At 40.9% G+C, this 22610-nt stretch overlaps 1 protein-coding gene across 14 annotated transcripts in view; it reads right to left on the reverse strand.

Moving 5' to 3' along the window:
• Nucleotides 1-22610, reverse strand: part of ZMYND11 (zinc finger MYND-type containing 11) — a 159406-nt gene that overhangs the window by 71694 nt on the left and 65102 nt on the right. For all 14 annotated transcript variants that reach the window (XM_073334522.1, XM_073334521.1, XM_073334520.1 and 11 more), the window contains one exon: nucleotides 7996-8136. In XM_073334522.1, the coding sequence (XP_073190623.1) occupies nucleotides 7996-8111 (116 nt within the window). In that variant the 5' untranslated portion in view covers nucleotides 8112-8136. The remainder of the gene's footprint in view (nucleotides 1-7995; nucleotides 8137-22610) is intronic.

Raw genomic sequence — 22610 nt, forward strand, 5'->3', positions numbered from 1 at the left:
GAATATCCCAGTATTTTGAAACATGGACCATAAAAACCAGGAGAACAGTGTGTGGGATGCTCCAACCAACAGTCTGGAAGTTCTACTGGCAGCTGCTACAGGATGCAGGCCCATGTTGACAAGGAAAAGAAATGCCCAGATTTTTTATTATTATTTTTGAAGGTCAGGGGAGGGGCTGAGTATTACTTAGTCTATCTTCTGCAGAAATCCAGTGTAGGCACACATGAGCTGCGCTTATCATGTCTTCTTCCTTGTGCTTCCCTATGATTTTCATCGGTGAGGGGCTTCATCCTATGCATCCCCTTAAGAGTCTTCAGATATCATACGCCCCTCAGTTTCCTTCCCCTGAATATTCCCCTGAGTGCACGAGGAGGTGTGGTTAAACACCATAGAGGTCTTTGGGTGATTCAGCTGCAGGCACAGGAGCAATGACTGCCTCTCTGTAGAGGGTCTCAGAATAAATACAGATTGGGAAGAAAGACTCATTGAGAGACACCTTGAAGGTGCTGCTGCCAGTGAAGAGTGCAGGCCTTTTTTGCTGGCTCCATGGCTAGCTTTCCAAGCTAAGGGAAATTTAAAAAAACTAAAAAACTAAAAAACTGAGGTATTGTAAAAAATAAATATAGGCCCAAGTGCACACACAGCCCAAGTAAAAAAAGAGCCTCAAAGTGGGTTCAGGTAAAAAGAATAAGCAGCATGTGATCCTGCCAGCAGAACTAGCAGTCTGCTTTGTTCTGGCTTAATTCTTCAGAAGCAGGAAGTAAAGTGAATCTATGCAGAGACAAGGCAGGAAGGAGCTGACTCAGGAGTGTGCCAGTGTTCTGTGCTCTCACTAGTTTTCACACATCTGAGTGATAAGTGCAGGAGTGACTGCTCATCAGTTTGCACCACTGGTATCTAAGTTACAGAACTATAAGTGACACAACAGTGTACGTTAAACCTATTACAGTTTACCTTATTAGAGGTCAGCGTAATGAACAAGATAGCTTTATAACCCCATCAGTTGTTCTGGTGAAAACATTTGGAGCCAGAACACTAAAGTTAGAGCTAGTTTAATAGTCCAAACAGGCAAATAATAGTGCAGAGGTCTACAGAGCTTGTATCTATGCTGCATGCAATTTATGAAATGTATATACTTTAATACTGATGAAACTGAGGATTTAATTGTATTTAGTTTTGCAGGTCACCATAAATAAAATCAATTGTTAGGGTAAAGCTTTAAAGTGTGTGTTCTTGAAATATCAGTATTTGTAATAGGCCAGATTCAACCAACCTTACACTGAATAGCACACCTCACTACTCAAGATGCATTTAGTGAACTTTGTATTTCTAAACTTTGTATTTTCTTTGTATTTCTATTTGTATTCAGTGAACTTTGTAATTGTATAAATACAAGTTGCCTAAATCTCAAATGTGCTCACCACTCACAAATGTCAATGCAGCCAACTGGAGCTGTGGGTGCACAGCATTTCTGATACTCATTTATATTTAAGTACATGAATATAAAATAAGGTACCTAACTTTAGGCCACCTAAATTTGAAAATGATAGTGCAAAAGAACTATTTTTTAAAGGACTTCATACTTATTTACAGAAATAAAGTATTTTTCTAAATCCCGAATGTTGTCAAAGTACTTTCTCACCAATGCTACTGAATATGAAAAGTAATTCAGACCACAGGTTATTTGAAAAACATTGTTTATAATGAGAATTATCTAATATAATGTAATACAACTTTATTCTGTACAGTAACTTTCTTACCAATTGCATCTCACAACACTTTACTGAGAGAGATAACATAATTACCAAGGTAAATCATAAACAGTAGTAGAGGGAAAGAGAAACATAGAGTTATAGGCAAGGGAGAAAAAGATATATTTTCTGTTTAGATTTGATATGAAATGAAGTTCTTCACATAAATCTTGATGATATTAATTTTGAAACTAGAACAAGTATTGGTTACAAAATCAAATCTTAGAGAAACACTAGAACTACCTCTTGTGATATCATACATTTTACTAAAAATAACTGGATACATAATTGTCTCTCTGAACTCTGTAAATGTAGGAACCATAAGAGATTAGTAAATAACCATAAATTGCTAGTGCGGATTCCTAATAGCTTGAGAGAAATAGAGAAAAACACTTGATTAAGTCTTATGAGCCCAATTAGTTGTGAGGGAAATATAAAGAAGGTGCTGCAAAAGACCTTAGAAAATCTAGAGAGAACATGTATCTGTACAGAAGTACTTGTCAACCTGCTGTGTGTCTATGAGAGTCAATATTTTATTCTAGTGATTTAAATATGCATGATTTTTTTCTTTTCTCTCAAGCAGACATCTAACTATTCCCATATACATCATTGTGTGTTAAAACCATCTCAGGATTATTTTGTAAGACTTCTGAAACAATAATTCCCCAACCTCAAAGTTACGAAAGGTACAAATATTATTTATATCATTTAATGTAAATTTAAATCTAAGTACTAAGTATAAATTCACAAACATCCAATTCTATCAAGGAGAGCTGATATTTTCCCTAAAGTATGAGTGAATTTAGGGCTAATGACAATGAGGTAACAAAAGCACTAGCTCGAGACAAATATAATACAAGCAGATCCTATGCAACAACCTCCACTGCTTTGCCAATGAATCTCAAACCTGACCTGCAACAGTTTACTGTTCCAGGCCTAGATTTCTCTTCAGTAAGCAGTGCCAATGCTGCCAAATTATGTGGTGGTTTTGAAATGTACGCATCTAGGGACTAAGATGGGGCCAAACTTATTTTCGCTTGTGATTTTAGTTAGTGCCTGAACTGCCATCTCCAGAGGTGAAAGCCTAGGGCACTGTAACCTACTGTAATTCCTTTTTTCAGATTACCCCAATTCCAAAACTGATGGAAGCTAAAGGGGTGAGAAAAAACTGAGGAAGGAAAAGCATAAATATCATTCTTGCTGCACACACATATGTGGACAATAAGTCAAAGCTCTACTATCATGACAGAAGCCATTCTCAGCTACTGTTTAGAGCATCATCAATCCCAGTGATACTTATCTATATAACTGACAGATTAGGGTCAAACTATCCTAATGTCAGGACTAGACAGGACATATTTTTGGATAACAAAGTGATATTTATGAAATAATATGTCAGTGTAGGACTTCCAGACCATTCCTATTAACATTTATAATTTTCACAAGTTAGCACTTGTCTATGTTATAATTTAGTACATAACAGAGGGGTGTGAATTTTATTAAGCACTAGTGTTGTGCACTAACTGGTCCATGAGAACTCTGCTGGCGTGCACCAAAAGTGCATATTTATGTAGTTGCATTTCAAACAGTACTACGTTACTGCACACTAGGGAACTTTTAATGCGTGCCAGCAGGGTCCACATGGGCAAACTACCGTGTGACACACAAACTGCAGACTAAAATTTACACCCCCCTCTGTTATGGACTAAAGCACCATGGGGACAAACCCAGTTACTAAATATCAAGCACCAAATCCTCAACTTGTGTAAGATGTCGTAGCTCAGCTAAGTCAAGGGGCCTCTGACAATTTAAACCAGCTGAGGATCTTCTCCAATTGTTATATTTTACATTTAAATAAAAGTTTTACTATCCTTAAGGAAAACGGTCTAACCAAAACCCCAACGCACTGAACTGTATACACAGATGAGATGTGACATCCATTCGATCATGTTTTTTAACACTATTTTAAAAAGGTGATTACTGTACAATCCTTATTACTAATTCCCCAGAACTTGGTACAATGCTATTTATTGTTACCCTTTGCTCACAGACTTTTAGCTAGTTTCAATCCAGGGTACAGTGCATATATCCAATGAATTTGAATTAAATATCCAAATAAGATACAGTGCCTTGTTAAATCACTACATGCTTTATTAAAACGTAGACAGAACAGCTATTGAATTCCCTTCATCTTCTGATTTTTTAAAATTTATATATTTTTAAAAAGCCATCAAGATTGTCTATCATGATAGACAAGCTTGGGAGCTAGTGGAATCACCATCCTTAGAGGTTTTTAAGGCCCGGCTTGACAAAGCCTTGGCTGGCATGATTTATTTGGTGTTAGTCCTGCTTTGAGCAGGGGATTGGACTAGATGACCTCCTGAGGTCTCTTCCAACTCTGACCTTCTATGATTCTATGATATTGTCCCTCGCAGACACATGTTGTTCACACTTTGCTTTTCTGTTATTTAAGTATTTATATTGCACTCTAATTACTAACATATTTTATCCCTTAATTTTCCTCCCATTTGAAGTTGAATTTAAGTTTTTGTTTCCTGATACCTCCTCCAATTGTCAAAGACTTTTCAAAAAGAATTGCCAGAAGTTCAGTAAGTTAATTAGCTAATTCCCTAAAGGCCCTGATTTGTGTACGCATATTTTCCAAGTGATTCTTTCCCTCCATTTTACAGCAATAAATGACAGTTTTCAATTACTTTCTAATTGTTCATTTTCTTTTTCTTTATTTTTCTCATCAATTTTAAAGAACAGTTCAACAGAATCATACTTGATTTAGTCCTTTAATTAATGGGCCTCTTTTCTCTATAGAGCTTCCCAATACATATTAAAAAGTCCTTTCCTTCCCTCTCCTCCCCCCACCACATTTTCCTTGCAAGTCTTGGCTAGTTCTGTAGATTCTACTTTGGTTCTCTCATGTTCCAACTTCCAATTCTTCCATCTTCAGATATTTGAAGAATTCCTTATAAAACCACACTGACTTTTTATTGCTTTCTATATTTTATATTTCAGTGGAATTGTAATCTCTTACATCTTAATTATGATGTCTGCTAGTATGCCAGTTTTTTCCACATTCATGGATTTTCATACTTCCATGTGAGATGGTTTCTTAATTCCCCAAGGTGTATTTTCTAAGATCCAGTACCATTTGTATTTTTGTTTTCCATGAATCCACTTTTGAGTTAGTGTAGCTCATTATCATTACCACTTAGCCCCCTTTTTCATATTCTCATTCAGTTCCTTTCTGTTGGTAAAAAGTAGATTCAGGATGGTGTCTCCACATTCCAGATCCTGAGTGTAATGGGGTGTACCTGGCTCCTCATGGCCTCTTGCTGAAGGCTCTACAGTCCTACTATGCCTGGCTTCAGGAAGGAGCAGTGGAGGTGGGTCCTCCAGGCTTGCCTAGATGGGGCCTCATGAAAGCAGCCAATCAGAGTTCAGCAGGCTCAGATAAAAGGAGCTGCAGGGCCTGATAAGGTCAGTTCTAGGGGAGGGGAGCTCTCCTCTCCTCTCCTCTCCTCTCCTCTCCTCTCCTCTCCTCTCCTCTCCTCTCCTCTCCTCTCGTGGCTGCACTTTCTTAAGATGGGAGATAGTTCTGTTGGACATTTGGTCCCCTGGAAGGGATCCATTTTTGACTGTGTGCCTTGAGCCACTGGAGACCTGCCCAGCGAAGATCAAAGTGAGTGCCCCCCTGTTACAATGAGTATGTCCTCTTTCTAACTTAGGAATTTTTTTCATGGTCCATATTTCTCAACTAGTGCATGACTGAGTACACTGTTTTGAGAGTAACAGATATTCACATAAACCGATCCTTTATTTTCTGTGTCCTTTTCCAAGTATATTTCACACCACTGTGACTCTCAGAATTATTGTATTGTCTAGTCTTGTAAATATTTGTAATGTGCAAAGTCACCCCTCTAACAAATCCCATAAAGTTAACGTTGTCAACAGTGTTAACATCCTACTTGTGAGAATCACACCCCCCAAGTTCTAGTTGGGCACACCAAGTCATATTATCCATCACTTAGCATCACTTGTAACTCACTTCGCTTATTAGCCACTTTTGCATTTGCGCACAGACACCTGTGTACACTTATTAAGCAACAGCTCCACTATTATTTTACTTGCATAAATGAGCCTTGAACCAAGGAAGCTGTTATCACCTAAGCCATTCAGTTCTCATCACAGAGAGAGCATTCTAATATTTCATAAGGCTTTGGGATTCATGTCTATAGAACATACTTTGTCATTCATCTCATTAGTCTCCAGCACTACTTTTCTTCTTCCTTCACTAGTGCTTTGCACTGGAAGGATCTTTAAGACATCTATCTGTGTGTGTTTGTGTCCTGTTTTGAGTTCTCTTCTCAAGACTATAAAGTTGATAGAATTGAGGACAAATTTCCCTTCAGTCTTGTGTTGCCAGTACTCATCTGGACTGATATTTTAACATTCGCAAACTTTTTCATGCAACCCTTTACCTTTGACACATCTGTTGCCTTGGCACCAAGAGGCAACACACCATCCATACTCTTTCTGGATTACAAAAAAGCCCAGGCCACGGTCTTCTCCATTAAGCTATTAAGATTGCTTGACTCTTCTTATTATTCTCTGATAACTCACCTTCAGTGGCTTTCTTGTGCTCACTGAGTGGGTTACCAACTGTACCCTGTTTCTTTTTAGCCTGACCATCCTCCAATTTGTTAACAGCAGAATCTCTATTGGTGGTTTCTACACTAAATGGCCCTGATTGGTTTCCATTCCTTTTGGCCAAATGTTTCCATCATCCTTCCTCCACATCAATAATTTGGCATTGTGTGTCTCTAGATAGCACCCTCATGACTTCTCTAATTCAGCGTCCCATATTTCTGACAGTCATCTTGTGCTGAATGGAAGCCAGTTTGCACTTCATAAACATATAGAGTATTTGGTTATATTCCCAACCTTGTCACTGAGTTACTATGTGGCCCGGCGTAAGTCACTTGACATCTCTCTAAATGTGTATAGTGATACCTACTTGTGTATTAGAGATGTTCTGAGGCTTGATTAAGTAATGCTTGTAAAACCCTGAGACTCTCCAATTGAAATGAGCTGGAAAAGTCAAATTCCCCATGTATATGGTCTTCTCCATCAGGCTAACCTGGCTCCTTTGGTAGAATTTTCATGTCCCAGTAGATGCTTCTTATTTTAATGATGCATTTCTCTGTTAAAACTTATAGGAGCTAGGCACAGTACTATCACTCCCTCAGGATTTCATCTATTTGCTTTCATCTTATTTGTTGTTTACTACATTCTCTGGCTTTATAACCCTAGAGATGCTTTCCAACGCCTAATACAGAACTTCCAAATCATGTCAATAAAACAGATCACCAACCTGTAGTTATGCACCTTTTAAAAGTTATTCATATAGATATCTTTTCAGTATATGCTGTGTATGTGTAGGTCTAAAAATTCTGGTAATAAAGCGAAACCAGGGCACACAAAACCCCAATCTTTGATTGCACTGATTGGCCCATCTTATTCAAAAGACCTATATTAATGTTGTGGGTGTTTGTTTCCTCCCACCCCCCAAATTATAAGCTCTACAGGGCAGAGATCTAATACATTTTGGGTGCTACCACAAAATACATAATAGTAACATTAGCAGCAAACAACATTCTAGTTCAGTGGTTCTCAACCCGCGGCTCACTTGCGGCCCAATCACACAGCTGCTGCCCATGTGACTTCCTCAAGGCCAAACAAGATACATATTGTGTGGATGTGGCCCACATAATTTGGTTCCTGTATGGTAATATAATCTCAGTGAGGTCAGGGGCTTTTTTAAATAAAAAGGTTATCCTCTCAGTTCCAAAATAATTCAGCTTTTATAAGACTATTTACAAATATTTTTATTCTCATTTTCTGCTTCACTTTCTATAGCTAGTATTTCCCCTCTGATCACAGGCTAATGAATAAGCAGAAGTCTACCAATGTTGCTTCTATTTTATCTATGGATTTATGATGAAGTGAACAAATATTGAATAGGCCCTTCGTCAGATTTAATACCTCAGTATTGGACTTAAAGACACTCAGTTTTTAACATTTTTTGTTAATTTAACAATTAATGAAACAGTACTGAATGTAATCATTTCACAAGCTCTAACAAGGTTGACTATTGTGTTTTTTTCAAGGCTTACATAACTAACATTATCTCTTTGCCCCTTATCATCTTTCATTATAAAATGCAACTTACTTCGTAATACGGTCAATATTAGCAATTTGCTTCTGGTTCCGGATTATTTCAATAGCTGCCCAAAGATGCTGGATAGCTTTTGTATCTGCCTGTCGTCTTTTCGTTAAGCGTGCCATGACCTGTTTGCTTGTTTAGCTGCAGCTGATAAAAAAAGAAAAAAATTATCATGAATTATGAAATGGATTACATGATTATCTTGCATAAAATAATTTTATCAGAGAAATGTTATGAATCTATAGCAATCCACTTTGTATATTGCAGTTTGTTTTGTGTTCAGACAGCTCCATAGACCATAAACTGTGTGTCTAATACAAGTTTCATTGGCAGGTTCTTCTACATTAAAGATTCCAAAGAAACATGAAATTGAGTAGTGAAATGACTAAACCAACAGGAAATAGATGGAATTAGCAGTCTCAAACTGCTCATGAAAAATCAATTCGCTCATAATCAACTTCCCTGGTCTCCTATCTACCTGAAAAGGGTAAAATTCACTCTGGCCCAGGGGTCTGTATGGGCCCCTTGCATTATTTTAAGCCTTTAACATAGGGGCTTAAATGGTGCTTGAGTGGAGTACAGAGCATTATTGAAAGCCTTCAGCAGCAGGGTGAGTTTTATCCAAAGTTAATATGACAACACCGTTTCTCCTTGTCCTTCTTGTAAATTTCCATCACTAATATGGATTTTAAAATCCCAACTCTCTGTTTAGAAACTAAAGCATATTTTGAAAGATAGTAGACTAAAAAAATAATTGGAACAAGATATTTTCCACTATACACTAAAACCAACAGAAACAGAGCACTTGCGATGCCATTTGCTCATCTAACCAACCATGAGCAGTAACATAACAAGCAGCTGGCTTTGTTTACAATTTTTCCAAAAGCTGCAGGCAATGAGGTACAGATAATCTAAAAATCGCCTACAGCACAGAATCCCCTTCTCAAAAAGATTAATGATGCATATTGACCACTAAATAACTTTCTTCCAGTGCCACCACTTATTGAATGAGAAATAACTGATTGATGGCTGCTACTAACAGATACATAATTTATTTTTGAGCTCAGTGTCCTAAAAATGAACTCTGATACATAACTAGAATACTTATAACTGGGAGACGAGTATTACCTTTAGCATGTCTAAAAGAATATATAAAATGCAAAAACTACCATAATATCAGTACAATGTTAAAGATGAGTATTCAGGCATAAAAATCACAAAATTCCAAAATTAAAGAGACCTGATAATTCTGTAACTTGTGATAGGGTTGCCAATTTTCTAATTGCACAAAACCAAACACCCATGCCCTGCCCCTTCTCTGAGGCCCCGCCTCCACTCACTCCAGACCCCCTCCCGCTCTCCCCCACCCTCACTTACTTTCACTGGGCTGGGGCAGGGGGTTGGGATGCAGGAGAGGGTGAGGGCTCCAGCTGGGAGTGTGGGCTACAGGGTGGGGCCAGAAATGAGGGGTTCAGGATGTGGGAGGGGGCTCCAGGCTGGGGGTTGTGGTGTTGATAGGGGTGCGAGCTCCGGCTGGGGGTGTGAGCTCTGAGGTGCGTCTGGGGATGAGGGATGCAGGAGGGGGCTCTGGGCTGGGGCTGAGGCGTTTGGAGTGCAGGAGGGGGCTCAGGTTTCGGGGCAGAGGTTTCAGGGTGTGAGGTCTGGGAGGTAGTTTGGATGTGGGAGGGAGCTCAGTGCTGGGGCAGGAGGTTGGGGTGCAGGAGGGGTTGGGGTGTGTGGGTTTCAGCTGGGCAGCGCTTACCTCAAGCAACTCCCGGTCGGTGGCACAGCGGGGCTAAGGCAGGTTCCCGGAAGTGTCCAGCATGTCTAGCCCCTAGGCAAAGATGCAGCCAGGCAGCTCTGCACAGTGCACGCTGCCCGTGCCCACAGACACCGACCCCGCAGCTCACATTGACCGCGGTTCCCAGCCAATGGGCGCTGCGGAACCGGCGCTTGGGGCAGAGCCAGTGCGCAGAGCCTCCCTGTGCCTAGGGGCCACAGGGACATGTCGCCACTTCCGGGAGCTGCACGGAGCCAGTGCAGGCAGGGAGCCTGCCTTAGCCCTGCTGCGCCGCTGACCATACTTTTAACAGCCCAGCCAGCAGTGCTGACCAGAGTTGCCAGGGTCCCTTTTTGACCAGGCATGCACATAACTCCCACTGAAGTGAATGACACCTGTATGCATTTATCTGACAGGATAATCAGCCAGACCAGATTTCAAATCCAGTGTTAACTCAGCCACATTGTATATCCTGCACTGTACATGTAATAGCAAATATATATTAAGATTACAATGTGTTCCTGATTTCTCATCCTTATCTTGAAATGTTATACTCAGTATCTCCATTTTTAAAAAGTGTCTGTAAAGACAATATACACGCAACTAATTGCACAGCCATATCATTAAAGTATACTATAACTTTGGCTACCTAACATGCAAGGATTATGAAAAAAAAATTATTTTGTTTTTTCCCAGGGAAGAAAAAGAAACAAAATCCGTTGACTTTTTTCAAGATTTTCACTTCTTGTGCTTCGGTTTTGCTCTGAAATATTTTTATGATCATAACATATATTTGAAAGTCTTTGATACTGAAAATATATGAACGAAAACTATAACTATTCTTAGATGATGAGAGCATTACGCTTCTTGTACTTATTAGGAAATACGAAATATGTTATAGAACTCTCTAGGAGCCAAGAGAGGAAGTGGAATGGGTGAACTCATTGTAGGCTGTGTAGGGGGCATTATTAATGGATAGAATCAAATGTAAGTGGAACTGCTGAAGGGGCTTAGTTGACTAGAATCTAAAAACGGCTGGAAGGTGGCCAGGGCATTTAATATTTCTAAATAAAGCTAAGTCATATTATTTCTCATTCTGTCTTCAGTTTATGACCTTTTTTAATTTAAAAGAAGACATGGCAAAATGCAAAAGGCTTACAGAAAAGCAGACAAGGGGAGATTTACAAAGTGCAGTTAGACCAATTCCCAATTGTACTATTGACAGTCTCGCCCTAGAACATTTAGAGGGAAGAAGGTTGGAGGATAGAGGGGTCATCTTCCTTAGAAGAAAAAACAGAACTTATTTCATTCTGAATCCAGAAGAGGAGCAGGACATATGAAAGAGGGGGTGTAAACTAAGATTGACAAAGGTCAACAAAGAGCTTGCATTTAATGTGTTTCACAAAAGAAGAGGACATTTGAAATAAAAAGCAATAAGGTTATAAAAGAAACATAAAATTAACCTCTGGAATGTAATGCCATGGGGTAATAATTATTGAAAAACAGCTGAGTAAAATCCAAAACCAGATCAGACACATGAGAAAATAGTAACATCTGCAGTTATACTAGCTATGAAGAGAATTACAAGGAGTATTAATTGTTATGCTTCAGCATATAAACAGATTGCCAGCTGGGGTCAGGAAAAAAACTCCCTTCCTAGTGTGGTACTGAGTAATGGCAAGACTATTATACATTTTTTACTTCTCTCCAAAGCATCCACTGTAGATGCTCTCAGAGATAGAATATTTGAGTGGCTGGGCGAGTGGCCTGTCCATTATGGAATTTTATGTAAAATTTAGGGAAGAAAATCACTTCCTTCCTGATCCAGAGAATAATTCAAAGGAGTAGAATGATTTTTAAAGTTTACTGTGATGCCTCAAAAAAAGAGAAGGAGTACTTGTGGCACCTTAGAGATGAACAAATTTGTTAGTCTCTAAGGTGCCACAAGTACTCCTTTTCTTTTTACGGATACAGACTACTAACACGGCTGCTACTCTGAAACCTATGATGCTTCAGCTGCTCTATAATATTCTAAAAATATAACACATACATGTTATGGGCTACATGCTCACATGTGCCAGAGAATCACTCAGCACAATTGAGGAGGGGCACTTAGGTGCTTTTGTGACACCTTTCTGTCCTTCTGATCCTGGGGGCTGCTGAATGCCAAACTGGCCCTAGTGTAAGTTAGAGCAACCTCAGAGGGAATCCACAGCTGTTGCATTAAACATTGAGCTTTAATTCCCCTTTGCACAGCTGGAGCAGCACAAAGGGGAGTCAAGAACAGCCAATTCTTGGTCCTGCATGTGTAAATCCATTTCCTCTTATGTTTGCAAGGAAGAAAAAAGTGTGTGTGTGCATGAGAGAGAAAATGGCACCTTTAATAAAAACTCCCCGGAGCCATGCAGCTGCACCTCATGCAGCATGCATGGCAAGACTCCTGCCGTTTCTGAAGTGCTGCCCACCAGTACTGCCAACCAGATGGATGGGGTACAAGGCTCCCCCGTACCCTTGCCACTTCTCACATTGCTAGCCATGGTGTTGGTGTGGTTCAGAAGCTTCCTCCTCCCTCCAACTGCATCCTTGCCACTTGCTGGGAGGAAGGTTCCTCTTTCCTGGCTCCTTCTGGTGCCAACAGCAGTGGAAGGGGCAGAGTCACATCAGTGCTTCTTTTTCCCCAGGCCATTTCCAGCATCGCTGTCCAGAGAAAGGTAGCAAATAGGAGATTCCAGGATTCCTCCTTTTCCCAGCCTCCCTCCCTTTGTCTCTACTCCTGGCTCCCAAGTTTCCTTGATGTGTCTTGAAAGGTCTCCCTGTGTGGATCCTCACATTGCAAATTGCACAGGGAAGGGATGTTGTCCCTTATTTGTCTAGGAAATGGCATGCCAACAGATATAAGAAACAGAGTAAGTAGTAACTTACTACAAATAACTATCACACACTCACAAGGATTTCCTGTTCCAAACAGATTTAATAGCTTTGGCTTTTGTACCAAACTTTTCACCTTGCAACAAGTGAGATATGTTTAGTTTTCATATTTGGTGGTTTTGACTTGTTTTTGAGACAATATTGGTCTCTCCAGCCGCAACTCCCACCCAAAAGGATGACATTTTTCTGTTGAAGTACAGAGAGTACATGGCCGCAAGGCTTATTAAAAGTGCCAGAATAAATTCCTAACTTGTTAAAAAAATCGGTTAGGTAAATTTAGCAACATTTTTCAACTTTTAGCCCTATTAAAAGGAGAGGAGTACAGCGCCTTTTGCACTCCAGAAACGAAGATTACTGCACTTCTCCACGTAACACATCGCAACAGCCATTCTTCCTCAACTGCTGATGTAAAACTAACCACAAGAGTCCACTCCCTAAATTACTGCAAAATTCTAAAAAGCCCTGCATGCTACTGCATAATCCCGTTTTCAGTTGAAGGTTCTGGTTGCTTATGGGGAAAAAATCTACACCCCAGTGTGCTGACTTATATAAAGGCTTCCTGCAATTAGCATTTTTCAAAAATAAGGAGTCTATAGAAAGGCTTGTGAGAAGTTCAAATATGCATTTAACATTCCAGATTTGTGTGTAAGTATATCTATTGGTATAATTTAAGTACTACTGAGGCCAATTTATATCTGCTGGATTTTTAAAGAACACTAAGAAGTTAAAACTCCAGGGACCCTTTACAGCCACAATACTTATTTAATACATACATATACTAATACATACTTATGTGTGCATTTTCATGTAGGTGCCAAAAGGTGCTTCGAGTTCAGCTCTTTGATAATTACATTGATATCAACATTCTGGGAACAAAATAAAAGGCTGAGGTGTGTGAAGAAAGAGTTGGCAAAAATTACTGATGGCTTTCCATCACTATGTTTAGCCATCACACTCTATCAATATGGGTTTAGCAATATGGGTTCAACATCACGCCATCTTTACTGTGTCATGCTAGTGAGCTTAACACGTGAAGTAGCTTCTAAGAATAAAGGTTGGCAAAACATGGGCAGGAAACACTATGGGCTTGTCTACTGGCACTTTACAACGCTGCAACTTTCTTGCTAAGAGGTGTGAAAAAACACCCCCCTGAGTGCTGCAGATTCCCTGGAGAATCTTGGAAAACTCTCCCTTTATAGAGAAAGCATGGCAGATTGGCCTGGGGCTAAGAACTCCTGATCTCTAACACCTGGCTCCAATACTGACTCGCTATGGGGCCTTGGATAAATCATTCAGCTTCTCTCTTTTTTTTCTGTCTATAACATAGGATGCAATAAAACTGATTTACCTTCCTCGCAGGTATGTGAGGAGAATTAACTAACTAACATTTGTACAGTGTTTTGAAAATGATACACGAGTTAAGTGTTATCCTTACTACTTAACTATGAACTCTATGGATATACAGTAAAAAGACTCACTTTTATATAAAGACTCACTCTTCCCTTTGTGAATGAATGTACCCAAGTTTTCCATCTAGACTATACTTTAGATGGAAATTTGGTAATGTTATCAAGCTAAATAGATCACAGTGCAGAGTTTGTAGCTCTCTGCTTCTTCATGGTGGCAATAGATTAATTTTGTGTCCCATATCAATGTTGCAAGTACAGGCAATAGTTGCCCTGGTCTAAACAAACTCTGCTCCAGTTTCCAAAGCTTCCTGGCGTTAATAGTACTGGATTTGTAAATTATAGCAGCAAGTCAACAACTTAATACAGTTGTGTATAATAATTTTTAAAGTATGTTGTAATAATATGCATAAAGCTGGGCAAAGCTTTCCAAATTTGTAGGGATCTATTCTTACATCCTATTTTGACCTGTTCAAAAGGAATTGTCTATTAAAGTCCCTATTTACAAAGTTTGGAAGGTAATTTGGAAGGATTATTCCAGGAGTATATTTAAAAAGCTCTTTAAAGAGTTTTAAAGCTCTTCAAGTTATAGTTTACAGCTGAAGCAGCTGCTAGAATTTAGCTTCTGTCACTAGTTACAGAGGATGGTTAAATCCTTTAGATACTTAAAAGTGAAGGGCAAGTCTTCCCTTTCTAAGAGAATAAGGAGAAAAAGTAGTAGTTTCTTGTTGTGTTCTTTTCCCCCTATTTTATTATACGAAAATCAGATTATTTAATTTTTAGAACAAGGGAGCCTGTTTGCTGAGATTTTTCTACCTTTGTGTATTCACTTTGGAACTGATCCAGAGTCCATTAAAGTCAACACAACAAGTGTTTCTATTGACTTTCGCTGGCTTTGTAGCAAGCCCTTTGTCCCTTAAGTTGACATCCGTTGACAGCTATCCCAGATCCTCCCACCGAAAAACGGAGCTATGTAACAACTATGTTGCAACAGAGCAGTCCAACAACACAGACTGCAGCTACTGTAAGTGGAAAGTCTTAAATATATTAAATCAAAAAGACTATACGAAGGCCACAAATTTAAATGAAAGAAAAAAAATCAGGAAATGCTAAAGTTACACTTCTCATAGGCAAGAGACTGCCCTGTCCCTTCCTCGAGGCCCCGCCCCCACTCACTTCACCCCCCCCCACCCATTGCTTGCTTTCCCCCATGCTCGCTCATTCGCTCATTTTCACCAGGCTGGGGCAGGGGGGCAGGGGTGCGGGCTCTGAAAGGGAGTTTGGGTGCGGGAAGGGGCTCAGGGCTGGGGCAGGGGGTTAGGGTGCAGGAGGAGGTAGGGCTCTGTACTGGGGGTGTGGGCTCTGTGGTGGGGCCAGAAATGAGGGGTTCCGAGTGTGGGAGGGGGCTCAGGGCAGGGGCAGGGGGTTGGGCTACAGGAGGGTGTAGGGGTTCTGGGTTGGGACTGCGGGGTCCAGGGTGGGGCCAGAAATAAGGGGTTCAGAATACGGGAGGGGGCTCAGGGCTGGGGCAGGGGGTTGGGGCACACAAGGGTTACGGGCTCAGGGCTGGGGCAGGGAGTTGGAGTGCAGGAGGGGTTACGGGCTCTGGGCTGGGGGGTGCAGGCTCCGGGGTGGAGCCAGAAATTAGAGGTTCAGGGTACAGGAGGGGACTCCAGGCTGGAGCAGGGGGTTGGGGCGCAGGAGGGGTTGCAGGCTCCGGGAGGGAGTTTGGGTGCGGGAGGAGGTTCCAAGCTGGGACGGGGGTTGGGGCACGGGAGGGAGTTCGGGGTGCAGGCTCCAGGCAGCACTTACCTCATGTGGCTCCCGGGAAGCGGCTTGCATTTCCCTCCAGCTCCTAGGGGGAGGGGCAACCCCAGGGGCTCTGCATGCTGCCCCCCCCCGGAGGCACCGCCCCCGCAGCTCCCATTGGCCGCAGTTCCTGGCCAATGAGGGCTGCGGAGTCGGTGCTCAGGGCAGGGCCAGGGGAAGTGCGCGGAGCCCCCATGGCTGCCCGAGCTGGAGGAATATGTCGGCTGCTTCCTGGGAGCTACACGGAGCCTGGCAGGTAGCCCACCAGCCCGGCTGCGCCACTGACCAGGCTTTTAAAGGCCCAGTCAGCAGTGCTGACCAGAGTCGCCAGGGTCCCTTTTCGACCAGCTGTTTCGGTCGAAAACCAGACACCTGGCAACTCTATAATACCTAGGCTGTCACATGTGTACACAATGCATGCAATATGTAATGAAAACCTTTTACTTCCCAATATCCATATAGTACACTGTATCCTGGAAAGGACACTTGTCAGCCTAATAATACTAAATATGACATATGCACAATGTAAGCAAGTTTATATTGCTATGAAAAGAATACTTTTTGTATTTCTGGAATTTTCTTTATTTTCTTTATTTCTTTATTTCTTTATTTTGCCATCTTAAATTTAGATGGAAGTTTCTGAATGAAGTATTACACAATTCCATAAAATACAGTACTCTGGTAGAAACACAAAAACCATTACGCAGAACTATGGAATTCTGTAGGTCTTTTTTCTGTAATTCCATTTTTTTTCAACTCCAGTATACAATTCTGTAGATACATGAACAAACCTAGCTACTGATAGCACGTCACAATTTGGCACTGAGGCACTGCACAACCCGTACTGTCAAAAGCAATAATGTTACTAAACACCTCTAAGAACTTTCTAGTTTTTTGTTTGTTTTTTTAAAAATCACTTTCATGCATGTGTAGTAATCACTTATATTGTTGTTCATTTCAAATTCACTTACTTCAAGCTTAACAGGCAACTATCCTTCACTGAGGTTTAGGCACACGATGCGTGAGGTTCTCAAGTTTGGATATTTTGAATGATTAAGCCACAAAAAGCTGCATGATTATTTTAAAAACAAACCTGGAACTCTTTCCTGTTTACCTAACTCCACCGGCTGAAGAGATTTTGCTCACACTGTTGAGACCGGGCTTCACCTCAGTCCCTGGAAAAATCATGGAGCAGGTCCTCAAAGAATCAATCCTGAAGCACTTGCATGAGAGGAAAGTGATCAGGAACAGCCAGCATGGATTCACCAAGGGAAGGTCATGCCTGACTAATCTAATCGCCTTTTATGATGAGATTACTGGTTCTGTGGATGAAGGGAAAGCAGTGGATGTATTGTTTCTTGACTTTAGCAAAGCTTTTGACACGGTCTCCCATAGTATTCTTGTCAGCAAGTTAAGGAAGTATGGGCTGGATGAATGCACTATAAGGTGGGTAGAAAGCTGGCTAGATTGTCGGGCTCAACGGGTAGTGATCAATGGCTCCATGTCTAGTTGGCAGCCGGTATCAAGTGGAGTGCCCCAAGGGTCGGTCCTGGGGCCGGTTTTATTCAATATCTTCATAAATGATCTGGAGGATGGTGTGGATTGCACTCTCAGCAAATTTGCGGATGATACTAAACTGGGAGGAGTGGTAGATACGCTGGAGGGGAGGGATAGGATACAGAAGGACCTGGACCAATTGGAAGATTGGGCCAAAAGGAATCTGATGAGGTTCAATAAGGATAAGTGCAGGGTCCTGCACTTAGGACGGAAGAACCCAATGCACACCTACAGACTAGGGACCGAATGGCTAGGCAGCAGTTCTGCGGTAAAGGACCTAGGGGTGACAGTGGACGAGAAGCTGGATATGAGTCAGCAGTGTGCCCTTGTTGCCAAGAAGGCCAATGGCATTTTGGGATGTATAAGTAGGGGCATAGCGAGCAGATCGAGGGACGTGATCGTTCCCCTCTATTCGACATTGGTGAGGCCTCATCTGGAGTACTGTGTCCAGTTTTGGGCCCCACACTTCAAGAAGGATGTGGATAAATTGGAGAGAGTCCAGCGAAGGGCAACAAAAATGATTAGGGGACTGGAACACATGACTTATGAGGAGAGGCTGAGGGAGCTGGGATTGTTTAGCCTGCAGAAGAGAAGAATGAGGGGGGTTTGATAGCTGCTTTCAACTACCTGAAAGGGGGTTCCAAAGAGGATGGCTCTAGACTGTTCTCAATGGTAGCAGATGACAGAACGAGGAGTAATGGTCTCAAGTTGCAGTGGGGGAGGTTTCGATTGGATATTAGGAAAAACTTTTTCACTAAGAGGGTGGTGAAACACTGGAATGAGTTACCTAGGGAGGTGGTAGAATCTCCTTCCTTAGAGGTTTTTAAGGTCAGGCTTGACAAAGCCCTGGCTGGGATGATTTAACTGGGAATTGGTCCTGCTTTGAGCAGGGGGTTGGACTAGATGACCTTCTGGGGTCCCTTCCAACCCTGATATTCTGTGATTCTATGATTCTATGATTCACCTCAAATGGAGAATTTTTGAGAAACTGGTAAGTGAGTGAAAACAGGTAACGAAAGCTGAAATGCAGCACTGACAGTAGATACCAAGAAAGCTGAAATAATAGGAATATAACTGCAGTTAGAGGCTGCTAAAGGAGTTTTTTGTCTAAATGTTACATCGATTCGTGTGCGTGAAATTTTGTGCCTAAATCAAATATAAACATGTATATGATTAGAATTTAATCCTGGATTTTGCCCCTGCATCTGGAATTTCACATCAATTAAGAAATCCATGGGCCTGTATGCAATAGTTTCATTCCTCCATAGAAAATGGGAAGGAATATTCTTGGTTCCTGACTGGTAGAATTCCCTGAACAAATTGTGATTGAGTGACAAGAGTTTGGAGAATAAGAGAACTCTACTACAAGTCAGAAGGCAGTGTAGGTCACCATGGGTGAAAAGAAGTAGCCAAATCCTCAAATGGCAAAGGAGCTATGCCAATTTGCATGATCTCATAGTAACTTTCTCTCCATGTAATGTCTCATGCATTTTACTGCAGTTAAGCTGATAGATGTGAATTTGTTCTTTGATAATTGCTCCCATGTGGTTTGTTTGTTTTTCACCTGTACAAATTCAATTAACTATGTACATTCCACAGTGTCTAGAAGTTTAGAAGGTATTACCTACATCCAGAACAGTACAGTCTCTCGTGTCTACTATCACCCTTAACAACGTTACATATGGAAATCGAGAGGAGAAATCATGTAGGCCTTGTCTATACATGAAGAAAGTTAACTAGTTTAACAAAAGGTGTAATTTTACATCAATATAAACCAGTGCAATTTTCTCATGTAGACGGGCTTTAGCCTCCACAGCAACAAATCACCTATATCTAGAAAGACGATGTAGCACTGTACTATTTTGAAATAGTTTTTATGTTGTTCAACAGAACTGGGGGTCTGCACATCTTGATTAAAGAAACAACCTCAGCAAGAGACAGCTCATCAGAACTAACTCCAGGGCTATTTAGATTTTATAGAAGGCTCCCTACCACATATAGAAGACACTTATGCACCACTACACTTATATTAACAGTGGCAACAAAAGGAAGATGCCTCCTTGGTAAATGATTCCTACTGATTCTGCAATTTTCTCTTAAAAACAAAACAAAACAAAAAAAAAACCCAACTGGCTGGTGCAGAGGCACTGGAAAATAAAAGGAAGAAAATATAAATATGAACACTAGATTTTCCTCCAAAATGTTGCTAAATAAACTCTCTTCCTTCTTAATAATCATTTTCCTCTCTGTCCCAGAAGACAAGTGGCTTGTCTGTTCTGTAACATACATACTGTGAACTCTTCGGGGAGGAGACCTCCTTTTCATTCTGTTTGTACAGCATCTGGCACAATGGAGTCCTGGTCAATGACTGGGGTGCCTACGTGCTACCTCAATAACACACAATGAAATAAACTCTGCTTCTAGACCAGGCAAATAAGCTACAGAGGGAACTTGAACAATCTTAACTCTTTGGTTAGTATAATTGATACAAAAGGTTTTTCTCGAATAGATAATGTGCTAACATATACAAAAGTGAAATAAATCTCTCTCTCTTCATGCGGATAGAACTGTGGACACATCATTCCACAAAAAGCCAGGGCTACACAACACAAACAACGATGTGCATTTTTAATTCAAAGTTTCAGGAACGTATGCAAAAAAACGAGGTACTCTCCAGTAATAATAAAGGTAAGTCACTTGGCATGATGATTTAAGGTGTGTGAGAGAACCAGAAATTGATGACATTTTGCAGATTGAACTTAGCTTTCAGTTTATTTTTTTTCTTTTCATCTCATTCTCTAGAATATACATAATTGACTGTACCTTTCAACTGTAAATTATAATTGTGCTCCTAGCAATGGGACTTATGTCTCAGATATTTGTTAGAACTATTATTCCTCTACCAGGCTTCGTATTTTACTGAGGAGAGGCAGTTGAATCAGTTTCTGTGCCCTCTCTATAAAACCAAAGACTACGTGAACATTTTCTAGTATTTGTGTTTGCACAGATGTTCTTTTGATTTTTCACTCTATTTATTAATGCAAACAGAACCTATGGAACTTTTTTAAGGAAAAACTGTTCACATATCGAGTCATTTGAAAGTCAGGTATCTGTCAGGCAGACAAAGGGTACCCTCCTCCAGAAGTCATGCCTTGAGGCATGAGCTGGGGACGGGATGGGGAGAGGGCTATCTTTTATCAGCATTTAACCCTTTATTTTTCCAAGCACATGGAGTGTTACTCCTGAAAGAGAAAAAAAAAAAAGAGAGGAGACCTTGTGGCACCTTAGAGACTAACAATTTTATTTGGGCATAAGCTTTTGTGGGCTAAAACCCACTTCATCAGGTGCATGGAGTGAAAAATACAGTAAGCAATATATATATTACAGCACAGAAAAGATGGGAGTTGCCTTACCAAGTGGGGGGTCAGTGCTAACGAGGCCAATTCAATCAAGGTGGAAGTGGCCTATTCTCAACAGGTCTCCTACAAAGGCCCAACAAAGAAAGTAACAGAACTCCACTAGCCATCACCGACAGCCCCCAACTAAAACCTCTCCAGCACATCATCAAGGATCTATAATCTGTCCTGAAGGACGATCCCTCACTCTCACAGACATTGGGAGACAGGCCAGTCCTCGCTTACAGACAGCCCCTCAACCTGAAGTGTCTCCTACTGGTTTTTGAATGTTACAATTCTTGATGTCTGATTTCTGTCCATTTATTCTTTTGCGTAGAGACTGTCCAGTTTGGCCAATGGGCCACTTCCACCTTGATTGAATTGGCCTCGTTAGCACTGACCCCCCACTTGGTAAGGCAACTCCCATCTTTTCATGTGTTGTAATATATATACTGCTTACGGTATTTTTCACTCCATACATCTGATGAAGTGGGTTTTAGCCCATGAAAGCTTATGCCTAAATAAATTTGTTGGTCTCTAAGGTGCCACTAGAACTCTTCATTGTTTTTGCTGATACAGACTAACACGGCTACCACTCTGAAACCTGCTGAGAGCCGTCTCAAGACAGACAAGCAACATTACTTAGCTCTGATAGTGTTCAGTACGGACTTTAGTTCCAAAATGCCAGGGACATAACTGCAGGGAAAGGAGACACCAAATACAGAGGCCAAGCAGCTTTTCATTACCAACTGAGGAGTCAGAATAGATGCTATTTCCAGGCCCAAGGTGTCACGGCAGACCAAGACTGAAAACCCTAAGAAATATGCTCAGAGCTTAGACAGCCAAAAATGCTTGTCATGTTGATCTGTGTCAGACATAAGATGAGCCTCAGATAAAGCAGTGCCTAAGCTTAGGGGCTTTCACAGGATCAGTAAAAGGAAACCTTAAGCGGGGGGGTGGAGTGGAGGGGGGGTGGTAGAGAAAGACCTGCAAAAACTGCGCTGCTGAAGCTGTTTCTGAGATCCAAGCCCAAGGAAAAAAGGAACGGATTAGGTTCAAACAATGCTTTTCCCCAGTTCCTATCTCCACCAAGCAGTTGCTCCAGAGCACTGAGATCACTAGAGAGGATACAACTGGAGAGCTGCAAGCCTTTTCCAAAGTTGTGCATACAAGCATAGCTCTGAAGTTAACAATAGGCAGAGCAGAGAGTGCTTATTATACAATATTCAAAACAAGTATAGCTGTTAAACTAAACCTCTCCCCACAAACAAAAAAACCCTAGCACCGTTCCTGAATGAGGACCAAGTTTCAAATTTCAGCCATTTTGACAGAATCCTGTCCATAAAAAATAGGTAACTTATTTTATTCATGTTTCCCTATTCAAAATCATCTGAAAAGATTTTCCTCAAACATTACCCACCAAAATTCACATCTGAACAGAGGTCAAACATAGAATGCTTCATGCCTAAAGAGGAAAGGTATGAACATGTGAGAACAGAAATTATGATGAAAACTGATTTGCAATGTTAAAAGCATTCACTACCAAGAAAATCATTAAGATAGGTAACAGCTGAATATCATAATGAATCTTCTCTTTTTTTCATCTTAATTGTGAGAGTTTGTAAATGATAGGTGAAAAAATAAAGTTTAAAAAGCAGAAAGATAAACTTATCAAGAGAAACTGTATCAAAAGGCAAATGGTAACTTGGAAAAATAAACATAGAAGAAAATGGCTTTCAGATGATG

The sequence above is a fragment of the Lepidochelys kempii genome, chromosome 2, assembly GCF_965140265.1.
Source record: "Lepidochelys kempii isolate rLepKem1 chromosome 2, rLepKem1.hap2, whole genome shotgun sequence".
NCBI lineage: Eukaryota > Metazoa > Chordata > Testudines > Cheloniidae > Lepidochelys > Lepidochelys kempii.